Here is a 19,638-nt window from a genome sequence, read left to right on the forward strand (position 1 = left end):
AGAAGGTCGCACTGGTTGCTGGCGTGTAACCTGGGCCCCCTCCGTCTCTCATCTTCCCAACCACCGACCCTCCGACATCGCTAACTCGGCTGCCACACTCTACTGCCTGCACCTGTCCTTCCATCTGTCCGTCATCTGCTCGGCCACCGACACCCCCGGCGTCCGCCTGTCCTTCGGTCCGTCCGTCATCTGCTTGGCCACCGACACCCCCCGCGTCCGCCTGCTCTTCGGTCCGTCCGTCATCTGCTCGGCCACCGACACCCCCCGCGTCCGCCTGTCCTTCGGTCCGTCCGTCATCTGCTCGGCCACCGACACGCCCCGCGTCCGCCTGTCCTTCGGTCCGTCCGTCATCTGCTCGGCCACCGACACCCCCCGCGTCCGCCTGTCCTTCGGTCCGTCCGTCATCTGCTCGGCCACCGACACCCCCGGCGTCCGCCTGTCCTTCGGTCCGTCCGTCATCTGCTCGGCCACCGACACCCCCCGCGTCCGCCTGTCCTTCGGTCCGTCCGTCATCTGCTCGGCCACCGACACCCCCCGCGTCCGCCTGTCCTTCCGTCCGTCTGTCATCTGCTCGGCCACCAACACCCCCACCCCCACCCCCGCATCCGCCTGTCCTTCGGTCCGTCCGTCATCTGCTCGGCCACCGACACCCCCCGCGTCCGCCTGTCCTTCGGTCCGTCCGTCATCTGCTCGGCCACCGACACCCCCGGCGTCCGCCTGTCCTTCGGTCCGTCCGTCATCTGCTCGGCCACCGACACCCCCCGCGTCCGCCTGTCCTTCGGTCCGTCCGTCATCTGCTCGGCCACCGACACCCCCCGCGTCCGCCTGTCCTTCGGTCCGTCCGTCATCTGCTCAGCCACCGACACCCCCCGCGTCCGCCTGTCCTTCGGTCCGTCCGTCATCTGCTCGGCCACCGACACCCCCCGCGTCCGCCTGTCCTTCGGTCCGTCCGTCATCTGCTCGGCCACCGACACCCCCCGCGTCCGCCTGTCCTTCGGTCCGTCCGTCATCTGCTCGGCCACCGACACCCCCACCCCCGCCTGTCCTTCGGTCCGTCCGTCATCTGCTCGGCCACCGACACCCCCCGCGTCCGCCTGTCCTTCCGTCCGTCTGTCATCTGCTCGGCCACCAACACCCCCACCCCCACCCCCGCATCCGCCTGTCCTTCGGTCCGTCCGTCATCTGCTCGGCCTCTACCACCACCCCCCCGGCCCCGCATCCACCTGTCCTGTCCTTCCGTCATCTGCTCAGCCACCACCACCCCCACGTCCTCTTGTCCATCAGTCCGTCCGTCATCTGCTCGGCCACCAACACCCCCCCGCGTCCACATCCGCCTGTCCTTCAGTCCTTCCGTCATCTGCTCAGCCACCACCACCCCCCGCGTCCGCCTGTCCTTCGGTCCGTCTGTCATCTCCTCGGCCCCCACCCCCCCCATGTCTGCCTGTCCTTCCGTCTGTCCATCATCTCCTCAGCCTCCACAGCCCCCTCTTGGTGAACTGCATCTCACTCACTCTTCCTCAGCTCCTAATGTGTGGTCACCAACCTACCCTGGGTCCTGACCACATCCAACAATACTGTCTTCCCAGGATCCCTGTATCACCTATTCCAGAATCTTCCATTCTCCTGAAACCCAATTATATCTCTCTTCCCCTCCACCCTACACCCTCTGCCTCGTGCCACCTTAATTTTCTTCCTTCAGATGTCTACAGAATGTGTTTTCTTTTCTTCCACCTTATTCTGGTGTCTCAACCATGTACTGTCTAACTCTCTGCTAAGTCAGGAAGGGAGAACAGGAAAAGAAAAACGAGAACATTTTTAACACGCACCTCAAATCAAAAGACTTGAAGCACCACCAGTAGACTCATCAGTGACACTGCGATCTACAAGAAACAGACCCTTCCCAGAGCCCCAGTGGCTTGCTCAGAAGGTGGCCACGTTCCTCAGGGAGAATGGTCCAGGCCCTGGGGGACAGACCCCTGCAGAGGCCTCCAGCTCTCCCCACAGCCTCAGTCTCACAGACTTTCTTCCCTTCCGGCACAGCGAATTCACGCCTGCCTCTGGGGCTTCAGTCGCTGTTCCTTCCTCTGGGAACCCTCCACCCCCACCCTGTTCTTCCCCAGCCTCTGTCATTCACGCCTCTTTCTTGAGGCCCTCCCTAACCACCTCTTCTAAATGGCCTCCTTCCTCTGTCGGCTATTATAGGACCCCTCACTGAACTGTCTTCAAAACACCCAGACCCTGAACCCACAGGAGCCCTTCTGTTTGTATGTGTCTGTCTTCCACACCTGAAATGAAGGCGGGAAACTGGTCTTTCTCCTTCGCCACCTTGTCTCCACGACCCAGAGAAATGTACACAGTGGCCAATATACCACCGTGACTACTTTCTTTCGGTCCTAAATTGAAGGACATCTGCTGAAACTTTCCAAGTCCGTTCCACATCAACAAACTCCAATTGGGATCCTATCAACTGAGATTACGACTTCTGTAAACGAAGAGTTCATATTACATCATTTATCCACCATGAAGTTCATTATAAGCAAATACAAACACGCAGTCAACTTCAAGTCACTGCTGATTTTAGGCTAATTAAGAGCAGAAACGTCCTTGAGGGGCAAGCACTCCCGTCACCGGTACCTGCTGGAGTTGAAGAGACGCTCGACAACGCGCACACACACACACACCCCTGTGGAACAATTCTCACACAAATAAATACCGCTTGTGAGTTAACTGTTCTGAAAAAGCGGGAAATACTAACCTGTATCGAAACCATCTGTAAAATCCAGCCCTAAAATCCGTTACTTAAGTTCCCGCTCGTTACAGAGTGACTTACGTGTGCCACATTTGGCGGCCGGCCGATCTGCTGAATATCAGCATTATTCGTAATGTTTCTCAGCGTCCGCACCGCCGGACTCCAAGAAGCGATCATTTCTGATCTTTCAGAACTCTGCAGGTTCTGTCCCGAAGCCATGACGCTGCCCCGGACGTCGGGGGGTAAGACGCTGCCCGGAACGGGTGGCACACTGGCACATAAGTTAATCAGGCCCGGCTCCTTTCCCGGGGGCAGTCTGCGTTTGGCCGCGGCTACCTGTGGCACTTCCGCTGGGGTCCAGTTTAAGTTTCGCTCCTGTTTCTCAGGCGATGAATCCGAAGAGTCGTCAAACATCAACTCCCCTTTGGGTTTTTCGGTGTTTGACTTGGGTGAGAACTGCTGGGCACCTGAAGGGGATCCTTCTCGAGAACTGGCAGGGCTCGATTTCTCGTCGGTGCTACCCTCATTGGGGGAATCCTGCTCCTCATTTTCTACCTCCTCCTCCTCCTCCTCTTCTTCCTCTTCTTCCTCTTCATAAATAATGAGCCGAGGATGGTAAAATGCTTCATCCTTTTTGGTTTTTTCGGATATGCAATCCAGGACCCAGTCGGGGGTAACAATTTTAATACCGACTCTCTTTAAAGCACATTCGTATTTCTCCTGCAAGTAAAGAACAAACGCATAAACACAGCTGTAAGTTTTACCAAATCTCCTAGAACCGTGTACTGAAAACGTCAGGACAGGGATGCAGCGGCAACGGTCGGCACCTGTGACTGCCGTTTTAGACACGGAAAAGCTTAAGCTCCTTCCAGACGCACGACTAGAGCCAAAACGAACCATCGGTCTATGAACTCGGGACGGCCTCACCTGCAACAGTGGTCTCACAAGATTTTATTTTATTTAAAAAATTTTTTTTTCAAGATCACTTATTTTTGAGAGACAGAGAAAGACAGAGCGTGAGTGGGGGAGGGGCAGAGAGAGACGGAGACACAGAATCCGAAGCAGCTCCGGGCTCTGAACTGTCAGCGCAGAGCCCAATGTGGGTCTTGAACTCACAAACCGCGAGATCATGACCTGAGCCGAAGTCGGATGCTTAACCAACCGAGCCACCCAGGCGCCCCTTCCAAGATTTTGTTTAAAGTTAACCTCTACAGGTGGTATTTTAGAAAAAAGCACAGCTAGCAATCCCACGGAAAATTCTCTTACGAACGAAATAAATAATCGCCACCTCGCTTAGTTTTTACTTACTGACAATCTGTACAAAGCCGTAATGGGGGCAGAGCTCCTTCAGGACATCGGGCACGGTCAGGGAGGGTGGCCGACTTTCCGTGGGGAGGCTTCCTCAACGAGGCGCCTAGCGTTAATCGAGCTCGCTCCACGGGAGACACAGAGGGTGCAGCACATCTCTGACCTAATGAGATTTACGACTTCGCTCTGGAGAGAACGTGACCACCAACAGGAATACAGTGTGCAGCCGCCGCTGGGTGAGGCGGGCACATGTACAGAAGGGTCCCACCAGTGTCAGCCGCACGACTCAGGGAAGGCCTCTGCTGCAAGGTGAGGCCGGGCAGGGGCGTGACAGCAGGCACGGGCACTGAGCAAAAAACGTAGGGCGCATGGAAAAGGTGTGCTCACAGGCAGGGGCCCCCTTGCAAGTCAGGGTGTAGAATGGAACAGATAGCAAAGGATAAAAGACATCAATGAAAGAGTCACATGATACAGGAGCTTTAAAATAAACAAGTCTGAGGGGCGCCTGGGTGGCTCGGTCAGTTAAGCGTCCGACTCCTGATCTCATTCACGGTTCCTGAGTTCGAGCCCCTCATTGGGCTCGGTGCCGACAGTGTGGAGTTGGCTTGGGATGTTCTCTCTCTCTCTCTCTCTCTCTCTCTCTCTCTCTCCCTCCTTCCCCACTCCCGCTCTCAAAATAAGTAAATAAACTAAAAAGAATAAATAAGCGAGTTTGTAACTATGGTTCGCTTAACTAACAGAATCTCCCCCCCCCCCAGCCCCCCGCTTCTAAAGCCTAGGGTAACAGCAGGTCTCTGGCAAACATGCTGGAGCCCCCACATTAAAATGCGTTTCCCGGCAAGGAGACCGAAGGTGGCACTCGCTGTTCACGGTCAGGGCAAGGGTGACCACGCAGACGACCGCCCTCAGGCCGGCGCTGGCCACAACGGCAGAGGAAGCCGGGACCCACCTCCCGGGAAAGAGTGAGACCCCCCACGAGCCTCAGGGAGTTCACGCTGTTGCTCCTGAGGACGCTCTACTTCGAACCTTCTGAAAACGCAGTCACGGGAGGACACGCGTGAATGACACGTGAGGCCAGAAGAGAAGCGGATGTAATCACCGCCATACTGCGAGACCCTTCCACCGTCCCCATCTGAGGGCACGGCTCCGACCATCTTTGTTATAAATACAGATGTACGTGTGTTTAAAAGGTGGAGGGGGCACCACGGTGTCCCGGGGCACAAACACTCTAGGATGCTTTTCGCTTCATACATCGCGAACGACCTCCCACGTCAACGTGTGCTTCTAGGCCGGCCCTTCTGCTCCTAACTTTCTGGGGTACACTTTCCGACAAACTCCAAAAGCGGAGACGCCCGTGTAATAAATCCCCTGCACCCGTCACCCAGCTCCGGTAACTGGCAACCGTCTGCCATCCCGCTTCACCTGTCTCCTCTGTGACGCTGCATCTCTGACGACCCCCGCCACCGTGACCCCCACTCAGCTGTGGGGCCCCCTCACACCCAGGCTTAACTCGTTTTAACCCCAGCACGCCATTCTGTTGCACAGTGATTTCAGGCAATCCCCTGTCCCCCGGATCACCGCTTAGTTATTTCTCGCATGGTTCATTCTCGTAGCCTCTGACGTCTGGGGTTTTGTTACCGTGAAAAACTGAAGCTAATTCTCGACACACATATCCTGAATCGTGGGGTCTGAGATGAACTCCTGGGTTCTGGTATCAGAGTATGGAAAGCACTTTTAGGCTCCTGACCTCTAACTACACCCCCTCCTAAAAGGCTGTGCCACCAACTACGAACGGCTCTATCAACTGACCCACACGCCTGATAATACCCTATTTTATTCCTGGCCGTGTGCTTGAACTCCTTGAAGCCACGCTGTGTGTAAAGCATGATTTAAGTCATGCGTTTTATTAAGATGGAAACGTTTTGAAACCTACGTGTCGAGAAGCACGTGGGAATACGGAACGCTGAACTCAGTCACACCACATGGTGCACTAACCACGGAAACTAAGCTGAGCCCGGGTGCTGTGCAGAAGTGCCCGATCACTACGGTGCACGCCTGAGACTAACACACCACCGTCTGCTCACTAAATCACGGAACTGAAATAAAAACTTCAAAGAATTAAAAAACCCTCTTCTTTATCCCCCAAATCATCCCGAAATACTTAACCATGAAATGCGAAACCAACCCTCCCACGTCGATACAGATGAGAACCCTCTGTAGCAGACTAGAGACTTGCGACTTCCTGACCGCCTGTCCCAGACGAGCCCCAGGGCTGTCCCAGGAAAACAAGTCTGGACACACACCCAAGTATTTAGAAGCTACACAAATACGACCAGGTAACAAATCTGAGATTTCTACGTTATTTTCCAAGGTAGGAAGACGGTTTGCTGAAAGTAATAAAGCGTGACATTTTTTTTTTAATCGTTAACAAAGAGAGCAGAAGTAACACTGGTGCCACGCGGTGCAGTCGCTGAGCATTTCGGACACCACGGAGAAACTCCACGCTTCGCGCTGGGAGCCGCCGTGGTCGGCCGGAGTCGTCGTCTGCACACCGGGCCGGCACTCATTTCAGGAGGGACCTGACTGTGTCCCAGGCAATTTACGCACAACACTGCCACTCACGTGTCCTCTCCCTTCTCCCCAACAGGGAGTTCCTGTCACTGAAAGACACTCAGTTACTGCTTGAACAAAGGTGACCTAAGAACAAAGCAATGTCAGATCCTTTGCCTGAGCTGGCGTCCCAGCTAAGTCATTCCAATTCTCGAACCCTCACACGTACAAGTTACTAAATGCACGGACTCAGGGGTGCCTGGGTGGCTCACTCGGTTGAGCGTCCGACTTCGGCTCAGGTCATGATCTCACGGTTCCTGAGTTCGAGCCCCACGTCAGGGTCTGTGCTGACCACTCAGAGCCTGGAGCCTGTTTCGGATTCTGTCTCCCTCTCTCTCTGTCTCTCCCCCACTCACACTCTCTCTCTTTCTCAAAAATAAACGAACATTAAAAAAAAAAAATCTAAATGCACAGACTCGGGAGCCAACAGTGCGGCCCACGGGGTCCGGGTCGTGGCCAGTGGCGGGGGACCGGCGGGTCCTCCGGCCACAGCAGGCACGGTCGCCCGCGAGGTCTGCAGCTGCCAGAGACCAGCCCTTCCCAGCAACAAGCACGCTCCCGTTGTTCCGCCGATTCTGTTCTTAAATCCCTTTCTTCTCCACTTGACTGAACATTTTAAAAATCCAGGAATATGAAAGGTGGTTTCGCTCTGCCGTTTAAACATGTTCTTTGTTCATAAAAATGCAAAAAAAAAAAAAAAAAAAAGGATTTGAAGAGATGCCGTTTATTTTTGAGTCTGACATTCACGCATTGCCTCTTCAATGACAATGACTCTTCAGAAGTATTTGCTCATCTTTACAAAAGCTATACTTTGTTTCCCTTCAAGCTAGCCACCTACAATCAAATGATTTGCTCTTAGCCATAAATTATAAAACATTAATATGAAAAGAACCGTTATACTGTTTCACCAAAACATACTGTATTTCTTAGAGTGTTATACAAAACGTGACTTTTTACTTCGAGAGACTTAAGAGTCACATCTCCCATTTTCACAGAAATGCTTCTTCTCGGACCGCGTGGCTAAGTTACAACCACACCCACTGGCTCCACATGGCTCTTGTCAGGAAACCAGCGTGGCCACGGCACACGTTTCCAGATCGCCTCTGCTCAATGTCAAAGCCTCTGTGAAAGAGGAACCTGACACGCCACCCCTGCCCCCCCCCCCCACCCCCAGCCAGGGTACCCGTGGGAAGAACGGGATGGCAGCACAGATTCAGAAGCACTTAAGAAAAAGCAGGATACCGGCACGTGGAAAGTTAACTTGCCACAAACACACTCCTCTTGACTCTCAGAGTCCTAAACCATCGTTCCTGGGAGGAGCAAAGTCTGGTTTCCAGAACGCGATGGTCCTCAAACTCTCGTGCGCATCAGCACCACCGGGAGGGCCTCACCCAGGTTACCGGGCTCTGCACCTGCCCTCACCGGGTCCTGGTTCACGAGGTGCGGAGCGGGCCGCAGCCCGCGCTTCTCACAGATCCACAGGGGAGGCGGGTGCTGCTGACCGGGGGGCCCCACTTGGGAAACCAAAACTCTGTGGCCCCACCAGCGCTTAGAGACAAGAACCCCACGATTATCGAGATAAACGTACTTGTATCTATTCCAGATCATGAAAAAGGAAATGGCATTGGAAACTTCGCCAAACACGTGTTTACAAAGCTTTACTCAGCACAGTGCCTTTTTAAAAATTGTGAAGAAGGCTAAAAATACATACTTGCACAAATAAAAATGAAGTAAACTTTTACTGAATTTGAGAGGAAACTCTAGAGACTCAAAAAACTTTCCCATTTTCTCCACAAAATAAACCCAAATTTCTTCGCATTTAGAGGTCACATCTGGCTCAGAGGAGAAACGATAATCATCTCGCATCGTCTGCGGAATGAAGCCAGGTCCAAGTCAGGTAAATGAACTGAATCGGCTTTTGTACATGGAATCCGGCAATTAATCCAAGAGAAGCTCACAACCATCACTCGGCACCGCAAGTACTGAAGGGATGCGCGAAGAGGAAAACGTACGTGAAATGCTTACCCCCTTTGGTTCGGGGACCACCAGATGCGTGCATTTCTTGTTGAGGTGCAGCTGGCAGTTCCCCCCATAGAAAGTGAGCAAAGCCCACAGGGCGCTCCTGTCTTCAGACGACACCTGGGAAAGGAAGGGACACCGGGCTTCCGTCACACATTTCAGTCCGTGCAAGCGCGCTCATCGTCAAAGTACAAGGTGGCATCTTAGCAGTTCTGCTGCACCTACTGGCCTCCCTCGTCAAAGGAACTCAAGTGGGGGGACTCATGGGGGAACATGTGAGCACTCGGGTACCTGCCTGTCATGACAAACTTTCAATGCCTATCGTGACTGCTTCGTACACGTGATTTTTTTCACCTTGTCGCCAAATGAATGGAAAACACATATCCACGCTCCAAAAAAACGAATGGAGGATTCTTGCAACTCAAGTGACGGGGAAGCAAGCAGAAGGAGGGAGTGCGTCACCGCGTCTGACAACCAGAGGCTCGAAAACGTCTGCGGGCAACAGCAGCACCCAAGTCACTAAGGAGCCCCTTCACCATTGAGGGCTAAATACTGATTAAGAAATGGAGGAATTCAAGAGACGACAAGAGTTACTTGGAGCTCAGCGAAAATCCTAAGTATTATCTAACACACCAAAGGAAATAAGGCAAGCGTGAAAGGGATCATTCTTATGCTTGCGTAACTGATGAAGTCAACTCCAGGCAGAGTGGCTCGTGTTGGAAAAGAGGCTTTCACTGGAACAACAAAAACAGCTCCCCATTTACTGCCTGCCTCCTATGTGCCAGGAACTGTGCCAAATGCTTCGCACGCATTCCTAACCCCTGTGACCGCCATGCAAAGTGGCAATCATGAAGCCCCCCCCCCCCCAAAATCAGGAAACAAACCTGCCAAAATTATACCTGATCATCAGAACAGCTGGCTTTTAAAACGCTTTTAAAACACAGGTGTGTCTAACCCCAGGCCTGCCTACATCTTCCTGCTGTTCTGTAACTTCTCTAAGGGCAATTACTCCCCAAAATAATTTCTAAAAAAGAAAATTTTAGAGTCTGAAAGACAAAAGAAGGAAGAAAAATAAAGGTGTGTAAATTAATTCTGACGTAGTCATTTAACCGGGTCAATTTTTTTCCTTAATAATTTATTATAAATTGAGAGTTATGGTTAAGAATTCCGTTAGTCCTCAAGTTAGTTCTGTGTTACAAACAGCATGTTTTTAAAAACCGCCATTATTCAGCTTGCCAGAACTCCACTGTCTTACATCTACTTCCGTCCATTTTACAAATGTTTCCAGAACTTATTCTGCACTGCACACTCACTACTCTGTGGATACTAACAAGAACACGCTAGTCTCCTAAAATCACCTTGGAAAATCACTACTTTGTATCTCTTTAACGTAGTTAGCCACTGTCACATTTCCGAAGACTGGACCAGAAAACCGTTATTTTTTTACTAGAGGCTTTCGCAAAAACGTGGCTCTCCTGCAGCATTTGGAGAGGTGAGACTGACTCACGTGATAATACAGACTGCTCCAAGACAGCACTACATCCCTATTAGAACCGAAGTTCAAAGACCAGCCCCTCTCGGTGCCTTCCTCGGGAAGATGTGCCTAGAGGGAAGCACGTGCAGCCCGGGCTGTGCCGACCGCGGCGAGCCAGGCCCCGGGCCGGCGCCACAGGCCCGGGTCTCAACGGGGACAAGCCTATTGCTGGGGAACGAACATCAGGTGGGAGGGAGGGAGACCTGGAGCTGACACAGGGTCTCCAAAAACGAGCTCCGGGCCACCCGGAGACCTTCCACGAACCAGATCCTGCATCAGTGCACGTCTGGGCCAAGCGACTTCAAACGGCCACAGCAGCTCACGTGTGTAATGAACCTCTTTGCACACCAACTAAGAATGCTCTTTCCACGCCAAAATGTTAACAATAGTGCCCTAGCGGGGATGGAATTATGGGGACATTTTTGTTGTCATTTTTCTACTTTTCTGTATTTTCCAGATTTTCGAAAGTATTAATTTTGTAACTGGGGAAAAGGTTGTTTTTGTTTTTGTTTTTTTGTTTTTTTTTTAAAGCAACCTTTGTAAACTACAGATCTTGTCACCTCGGCCAACGAAGCTCGGACATGATCTCAATACCCTAAGACCAAAAACCCAAATGCTTGAGTGGTGAGTCAGGTGCGGCCCCCACACGTGCGTCCCATAGCACCGCCGCGTCTCAGGGACACTCCTCCGACACGCGAGGCTCTGGCTCCGTGTCCTGCCCAGCCTCAACGCCCACTCAGCTACCACTGGCCCTGGACCCCACGGCAGGCTGCACACACACCCACGTGCTGGCCACGCTCCGAAACCACATGCTCACCCTCCCCACTATCCTGTCCTCTAAGGACGTGGAGCAGAGGACGGTCACCTCGTCCACGGCCCCCCCCCCCCCGAATAAATGCCTCCTTCACCCCAGTCGGGAGCACCTTCCCTTCTCGGTACAAGTAGGACACTCCTCGGTTCTAGCCCCCAAATCTGTCCTTGTCCCCTCCCGAAAAGAACTACAATCTGAAGGCACGGTTGAAGATGGAGGTCTCGCTGGGACTCGCCCCCTCAACCTCGCTGCCCTCTCTCACAGGACCTAGTACAGCGCAAGGCACATGGGCAGGCAGTCAAGAAACACCTGTTGATTGAGATACAGAACGAAAGGGCTTTTATCTTCAGCCTTCAAGGCTGAAACCACAACCCTGGCCAGGCTCTCCGTCGCACTCTTGGCCTGTCCCCCGAAACCTACCCAGCACATCACAACGGAGGCCCAGCCTGCGTCAATACCGGCTCAGGAGAAGGCAGACGGTGTGTGTGCTTCTCAACGTCTGCGGGCACAAGCTGCCCTCCCTACCTCTCCCTGGGAGAGTTCTGGAAGACTCCAACAAAGAGCTCCAGCCTGTATCAACACCCTGACGGGGAAAAGACAGAAGGTCACCGAGAGCCACCGAGCAAACGGTCCTTTCGCAAAGGCGGGGTCCTGCCCGGTGGGCGCGTGTGCGGGCAGGTGTGCCAAAGTTCAGCAAACGGTGTGGACGCCCGAAGAGTCTCTGCGTGGTGCGGATCCACCGTCGAGACGGCTCCCTCCGGGTACAGTTTCCACACCTCGCACCCACTTTTACACGCTTGTGTGTGCTACGACACGCGGCTGGTTCACAAGCGCGTCCTCCCTTGTGGACGGTACGTTCGCTGAGGGGAGACATCCTATCTTAGTTTATTTTACACCCCCCATCGGCATCGCTCCCGTCACAAAAGTACTCATCTGGTATTTGTTAAACCAAAGTCCCTTAGCTACACGCTGTGCACGTGGTCTGTTAACGCATCTTAAGCTGAATTAACATTTTTTCGCAACCAGAAAACATCAGTGTCCGCAGTGCGCTCTTCTTAACCGGGGTGTCAGCAGGTGAGCTGCTATCATCGTTATTTGATCGAGCTTCCTGCACTCAAAAGCAGAGCTTCTTACGATGGGATCCCATCACACACCGGGGACTCCAATCCATCATCCTAAGTGACGGACGGCGTAGTAAGTGATCCATAAAGATCAAACTAACTCCAGGTTCTGCGTTTTACTACCTAATGAGTTTGCTAAAAGGATAGAAAAAGACTGTCAAAGGTCCTTCTAAATTCAGCTGCCTGCCCACCACAGACCCAGCCGCCCCCCGGCAATGTATTTCACACCTAGGTAAAACTCCACGGGCTGGACCGCTTCCCAGACCACATGACCAAGGGACCCTTGTTCACCTCTGCCCGTGCTCCCTACCACCTAGTTGTGGCTTCTTCCGTGGGCTCTCCATTCTCCCCCTCCCTGCCCCTCCGCTGTCTTCTCAGCCCAGAGCCTGAGATCCGCATGGACCACTAGGCCTGCACGATGGCCACCAGACCAATCAGCAGTCCTGTGTCCCTGCCCTCTCCTCCTCTCCTGAGTCACAGGCAGGACTGAGGGGACACCCGGAGCCATACACAACCATCTGCTACAAATCAGCGCTCCCCTCCTTTACTTGGGGTGCTGCTGCTTCCCAGCAATAAAAACGGAGTCTGATTTCATGCCTGGTTTCTAAAAACAATTCCCTCTCCTCCAATAGCATCTCTATGCTCAGATTTCTTCTCTGCAGAGCCCCTTTACTGCATGCTACCTAAGGCTCTGCCCCTGGCTACCTACCTTCTACGTTCCTCTGGAAGAAGCAAATTCTCTGCCCGTCACACATCCCCACATCTGGATAGCTAATCGACACCCCAAACTCAACGTGCTTCAAACCAGCTTCCCCAGCTTCCCTGAGGAACCAGGCTCCCGTTTCCCCTCTCCAGCAGTGATGCTGGCACTTCCCCCAGGCTCCTGGCCTGCTCGGACCCACAATTCACTGCGGAGGCAGCTCCAGGACCTGCCACACGGGCGCCCCGGGGCGCTGCCTTCTCCTCCTTCGTCCCAAGTGTGGCCACATCACCAGGCCCTGCCGATTCCCGTCCGGGCCTTGTATCCACAGCGCCGTCCCGAATCCAAACCTCTGCCTCAAGTCCAAGATCACGCCCTCCCTCTGGCCCAAATTCCCATCCCCACCCCGGCCCCGTGTCCTGCTACAGCCCCCAGACCAGCTGTACCTGCCAAACTGCAAGGATTTTCCTCTGCTTGTCTGTGTTCTTCAAATGTTCTCATGTAAATATCTGTAATCCTAAATTAAATACTTAAGAAAGAAGGAAGGAGCATCCTACTGGCCACTCCCGGAAGCTCAAACTCCAACATGTGGGTCCGTTCCCGTGCTCTCCGCCCCCACCCTCCCAAACGCTCTCTTTCCTCTGCACCCCGAGCGCACACCTTCCGTCAGCAGCCCGCCTTGGCGCCCTCGTCCGTCCCTCCATGTTGCTCTGCCAGGAACGCACTCCCCTATCCCACTTTTGCTCTAATTCTGCCCATTCCTTGGGGCCCCTCAGGTCTGACATCTCCCCTCCCCCAGGCTTCCTGACTAGGTCGTCCACATGGGTGACTGCTCTTGTGATCTCACGCACCGACACCAGGCCACCTGATCTAGCCCATCATACAGCAGGTGTTGTGTGTGCCTTAACCTTAGTGTTGTAGGTCTGATAATCTGTTACCTTCGTGAAATGTAACCACTTTTCAACCTTTGGGAAATGTAACCACTGGTGTTTTCTAAGACTAAAAGTCTTCTCTGATGCTAAACCCGTAGTTAATAAGGATCCCTATTAAATGAAGGCAGCAAAGACAAAAAGAGAGAATTTCGTAACTTTAAAGGACTTCAGGAATTAACTAGATGCAAACACAAAAAAGTGACCCTAACTGAGCTTGCCTACTGTGCGGACAGGGAAGGGGTCAAACTGTGGCGGGGAGACCGCCAGAACGAAGGGGGAGCCTGGCCAGCCTGGCTGGGTGACTCCCGACCACAGAGGCGCATGGCTGTGAGCGACGCCCTCCCGGGTCACCCAGGCCTTCGAAGGCCCCTCCTTGAGGCTTCCACAGGGATGGGCGCCACCCTGCTCCTCACCCAAGTCATTGCGATGGGTCCTCGAGGGCATGGGGTGAGGTCACGGTCAACCACACCTCTTCCTGTGCTCGTGCTGAACAGATTATTCTACGCAATTTCAAAATGAGTTCAAACAACACCAGCTGGACTTGTTACAATGGTTTTTTTTTATAGTTTGAGGGTTTTTAGCTGGGGGCGGAGGGCACAGAACACAATTTAAAAATACTGAATATCCACTTTCCTCACTACCTAGAATTTACCATGGCTAATGTTGGGTCCCTCCCTTCAGACATTTCTCGTATATTTTCCTTGGCTGATGGAACATGCACATACCTACGTCATGGCCTCCTCCCCACCCACCCCCCCCCCCCAAAGCACTGACCTCCTCTTTCCGTGTTTTCATAAAGCACCACCGACACTGGCTATGTACTTACACTGCCGTGCAACTGCACACAACAGGTTTCTGAGCCATTTCCAACAAGAGGGTGACCTGATTTTTTTTCCCATTTTACCCTAGATATTCTACACGATGCTCTGCTCAGCGCCTTTGTCTATCAACCTGCCCTTATTTCTGCCAACTTGGGATATGTTTCTAAACCTAAGAGAACCGTAGGGGAAAACAAAATGAGTTATTTTAGGGCTCCCGTCACTACCCAACTTGTGTAGAAAGCAGCCGCGCTGAACTGCATCCCCGCCAGCAGCGAGGGGAGGAGGGGAGCGCGTCTGCAGGTGCACCGGCACGGCACACACGCGGAGTCAGGCCTGTGCACGCGGCCAGGCGCGCAGGGTCAAGCGCGAGAACTGAAGTTCTCATGCCCGTGCTAATAAATGTTCGTGTCCTGATGGCAAAGTGTGTCAGATGTTATGTCCCGCTATTTGCGATTCCTCTTTACAAAAAGTTGTAAACTCATTTTTTTGCCTTATCTACTGAGGTTTTATTTTTCTTTGCCTTTAGGAGTGAATTTTTGCCATCTTAAATAATTTCATTTTTACTATTTTTTCACATTCAAATCTTACACCTTTGTAATTCTTTACGTTAGAAAGACCGTTTCGCCCATTAAAACTTTAAATCTTAAGTCTAAGCAGGAACGGTTAAATAATTATAAACGTATCATAAGGTCACACTGAACATGCAGCTTAGTAGAGAGCTTCTTTAAACCTGGTTTACAAACAGGTCATAAATCCGAAAGTGTAAAAACTCAGAACTGCTATGTGTAAACAACACAAGACAGACTGTAACCATGCTTACCTGGGAGAGGCAGGCAGTGATTCCAAAAAAGATCTGACACGACTCTGGAGAAAAACCATTCACTCTGTTTTATAGTTATTAAGATTCCACTGAAATGAGATTAGTGCAACCTGCATTCCACGAAGATGTGCTATTTGCCCACTGGGACGTGATCCACCCCACCCCCGCCCTCCCACTCAGTCCACGGAGCAAAGAGACTCGGATTGGCCAAACAGCAGAGGAGCCTCGAGAAGGAGCAGCGGACAGCAGAGACAACGGGAGGTTCCGTGAAGCGCTTTCTAACTCAGCACCTCCGCCAACATCAAGAAAACGGGCCCAGTACACTCACAGGGGAAAACATCTGACCTCCGAGGGCTGGCTCACTCCACACACACGTAAACACACACACACACACGTAAACACACACACACACACACATATCTATCTACACACACGGCACAGCAATTACTTTAACAGCACATCCCAAAGTCTAGAGTTTATTTTAGAAGGAAACGTTAACGGAACTTCTGGGCTACGACAGAGAGAATCTTCCATAAAAGAACTTGGGTTCCAGTCTTGCTACCGCTGCTAACTTTACGAAGCTGGGCAAGACCAACTCTAAGCTTCGGTTTTCCTTTACTAAAACAAGAGTTAGAATATACATAATTCCCAACTCTCCCGGCTCTAATGCTCAGATTTTTAAAATTCATGCAAAAGAGCTGTGTGCCAGACATTGGGCATACGGCTCTACCCAAGGAGACATGACCTCAGGGCGCCAGTAACATACAGCCTATTCAAAGCCAACACGAGGACTTTTTTTGAAGAATCTGGAGTGTCCACAATTCAACATGGGTTACTAAAGTATTGCCCTGTTTTCCCAACAGGAATAAAGTCTAGCTACTGAGGCAAGTGAGTGAAGAAAAACAGATCAAACTGAAAATTCTATTGTAATCTGGAAGTCTCCCACCAGCCCTGCTGAGAGATCTCATAATTGACAGGAGCCTGCCTGTCTGACTAACCTCTGCAGACCCCAACGTCATGCCTTCCGCCCCATTATCCAAGATCGGTTTCCATGCTCCTACCTGCAGCTCAAGCATTTTCTCCTTCCAAAGCCTTGGGGAAACATGAACAAAGGCAAATCTAGATTGTGCCGTCCAAGAGTCTTGGGGATCCTTTTATGTCCCTTCGAGCTGCGCTTGGACAGGCAGATAAGAACTCAAGGGGAGGACAGCTTCTTAAGGAATCTGGTGCAGAGAATAAATGATCCACAACAGGAAGAATTAACCTCTCATCTTCAAAATTATCCCTCTGTCTCCCAGTCTTTTTTTTTTCACCTGTACTTAGAAAACAAAGACTCCCAAAACAGCAAAATGGGATGAAAACTAAAACAAAACACGAACTGATTTCCTTTAACTCTTCAGATTATGGATGAAAAGCCTTAGAAGTTTTGAGTTGGAGTTGCTAGAGTTCTGCACATGCTCCAAGAACTGCTTATAGAGGGATGTTGTGTTGATTTGAGGCCACCTGGATTTAATACACAAAGACTCCCTCCGTCTACATCAGTTCAATAAAGTAAAAATGCATTCCCAGGGCCCACCTGGCCGAGCTGCAAAACAAAACTGGATGAAAGACATCATCATCTGCAATTTTAGCATCAGGGTACCAGGTACCCTGAAAAGGAGCACCTCCACGATTAGGTTACGCGTGGAGTGACCCTCCAGGGAAGCTGCACACGGCCAGGGTGAAACAGAAGCCACGAGGCTCAGAACACGAGAGGGCAGCCCGACATCTCACCCAAGGCGGGGAGGACCGTGCTCTAAAGCCACACTCAGGAAATGCAGAAGCAGGGGACCATGCGTGGGAGGGAGCTCCCTGAGGGCAGCAAGGACACCTTGTCGACCCCTTTAGTTTTTGGTGCCCGGCCCATAGCAGATGCCAGCACGTGTGTTAAAGAAACCTTCTACCCGACGTAATCAAAAAGAATGACAGCGCATATCAACGAAACTAGAAACGTTCTGATGTTCTCTTCCCCTATCCGTTCTTCAAGTAACTCATGATTTGGCCCACGCAGACTTACGAGTTTGGAAATAGTCCACCTAACTAGACATCACAAAAACTGTTCCGGAGACGAGAAGCTGAGGTCTAGAGAGGAGGCCTGCCCGAGATCAGAAAGCCCTGTCCTGGAACTGGAGCCCGGTCCCCGCAGCGGGCGGCCCTCCCTCCGGGGGTGGGGGTGGAGGTGGGGGTGAGACAAGGATCAGGTACAGAAAATCCGAATCAGAATGGAAAACACAAGGAACAGAGGACACACACACACACACACACACACACACACACACACACGCCCAAACTAACGAATCCACTTAGTTACCATTTCAGTCTTAAACCCAGAGTTGTCCTTTCCCTCGCCCCTTCCCCAAAAAGGATACGGCAGAAGAGCTCCACACTGAACGGACAATATCACCCAAGACGGCTGAAAAAGAAAATATGAACTCAAATCAAAAAATGCTTTCAATTTACAATCAAAATGACATTTCACCAGCCCTGCTCCTAGAAATTAAAGGCTTTGTTATAACTGATCACAAAGCACCCAGATTATGAGTATTCAAGTGGTAAAAATATCAAAGATTAGTTATTATTGCCCAAGCGAAAAAGCTCAATTACAGAACAAAGCACCACCACGTATTTTAAAAACTATTATGCCTATAAATGTAAATTCTAGGCACACACACTATTAATGCTTAAGCGTTGAGGTTAGCTGGGAACTGTCCTCAGACCCGAAGGGCTGGGGTCTGACAGCCAGGCCTACCCCCTCCCCATCCCAAGCACACTGGGCCCTCCCTGGTTTCCCTCTTCAATCCCGAACCCAACCAAGTCTAAGTTCATGAGTGTTTTTAGTAATCTCCAGTAGATATAAATGCTGGCAAATCGTGAGAAGTATTTCTGTCTGGTAATTTTTTATGAATTCCAAAATTCAGATTAATTATAAAATCTTAGTTTAATTACTACCTTTTTGGGTAACTTGTATTTTTGAAAATTTGTATTTCCACATTTTTAACATTACATTCACCTACATAATGCCCCATTTAGCCAGCTGAAACTTTCGGAAATTTCAACCAGCTGAAACATACACACAGACTTATTATTCGTGCATTAATTTATTCATCAAGTACTTATTGAGAATCTACTTTGTCCCAGAGATGGTACAAGGCACTGGGGATATAATAACAAAGAACAGGTATGCGGTCTTTGCTCTCATGCAACCTATGTTCCAACCTAATGATCTCCAAACTAGTTTTGGCATATACTAAGAACTTTAGAGGGACACCTGGGAGTCTCGGTCAGGGAAGCATCCGACTTCGGCTCAGGTCATGATCTCACTGCTCGTGGGTTCGAGCCCCATGTCTGGCTCTGTGCCGACAGGTCAGAGCCTGGAGCCCTCTTCAAGTTCTGTGTCTCCCTCTCTCTCTGCCCCTCCCCTGCTCGTGTGCTGTCTCTCTCTCTTTCTAAGTTAATAAACATTTAAAAAAAAAAAAAAAAAGAACTTCAGAAAACAAAATACCCCTGTCGTTTTTCAGGTAACATCAACAATTTTTCAGCCTAAGTTTATAAAAGTGTGTCTTCTGTGAACAGGGTGTAGGAATACTGACCGTTTTATAAAATAAAGATTGGCTCCGCTTGGAATAATTATTTCATGATGATGTGATAATTTCACCACGCATTTTAAGTAACTTCTTATTGGACAAAGTGCACCAGGCTGAAAGCAAGCACTTATGCTTCTGCCCAGCACTTCACCCAGTGGGCCTTCACATTCTCTGATAATCCCGGGGAAACTCCAGTTCAGTTTAAGGGAGCTGGCCAGCGCCGGTAGCCAACACTGGCTTGGACTCTTCTATAGTGAGCGTCGTCACGTGAGCCAAGCTACACGGTCCACGGTAGCACCCAGAACCCCGCGGAGCCCTGCTTTGCACGGCTGCGCACCAGGGCGGCTTTCGAGTAAGCAGCATTTCTAGTCATCCCTTGGCATGGCGTGGAGGGTTCCCAGAGCCCGGGGCGATGCGCTGTGACAGGACCTGGGCCGGTGAAGGTGTGACTCTTCCCAAGGACAGTGGGACAGGTACCCCTTCCGACTATCGTGCGGCATACACCCTGGGTGGTGTCCCTTGGGGAACTGGGGGACGGGGGAAGCATGGGTATTCCCACTTGAGGGTTGAGGGCCAGCCACCATCAAGTC

At 51.5% G+C, this 19,638-nt stretch overlaps 1 protein-coding gene across 4 annotated transcripts in view; it reads right to left on the minus strand.

Annotated features, from left to right (window-relative positions):
* The window catches only part of PAXIP1 (PAX interacting protein 1), a 51,489-nt gene that overhangs the window by 24,992 nt on the left and 6,859 nt on the right, over positions 1 to 19,638 (minus strand). For 3 of the 4 annotated variants that reach the window (XM_081795108.1, XM_081795109.1, XM_081795110.1), the window contains exons 3-6: positions 17,834 to 17,877; positions 15,426 to 15,489; positions 8,693 to 8,806; positions 2,831 to 3,469 (exon numbers count right to left, since the gene is read on the minus strand). In XM_081795108.1, coding sequence (XP_081651234.1) covers positions 2,831 to 3,469; positions 8,693 to 8,806; positions 15,426 to 15,489; positions 17,834 to 17,877 — 861 coding nt within the window. The remainder of the gene's footprint in view (positions 1 to 2,830; positions 3,470 to 8,692; positions 8,807 to 15,425; positions 15,490 to 17,833; positions 17,878 to 19,638) is intronic. The other variant, XM_081795111.1, reaches the window with a different exon arrangement.

This window comes from Panthera onca, chromosome A2 (assembly GCF_046562875.1).
Source record: "Panthera onca isolate mPanOnc1 chromosome A2, mPanOnc1 haplotype 2, whole genome shotgun sequence".
Classification (NCBI taxonomy): Eukaryota; Metazoa; Chordata; class Mammalia; order Carnivora; family Felidae; genus Panthera; species Panthera onca.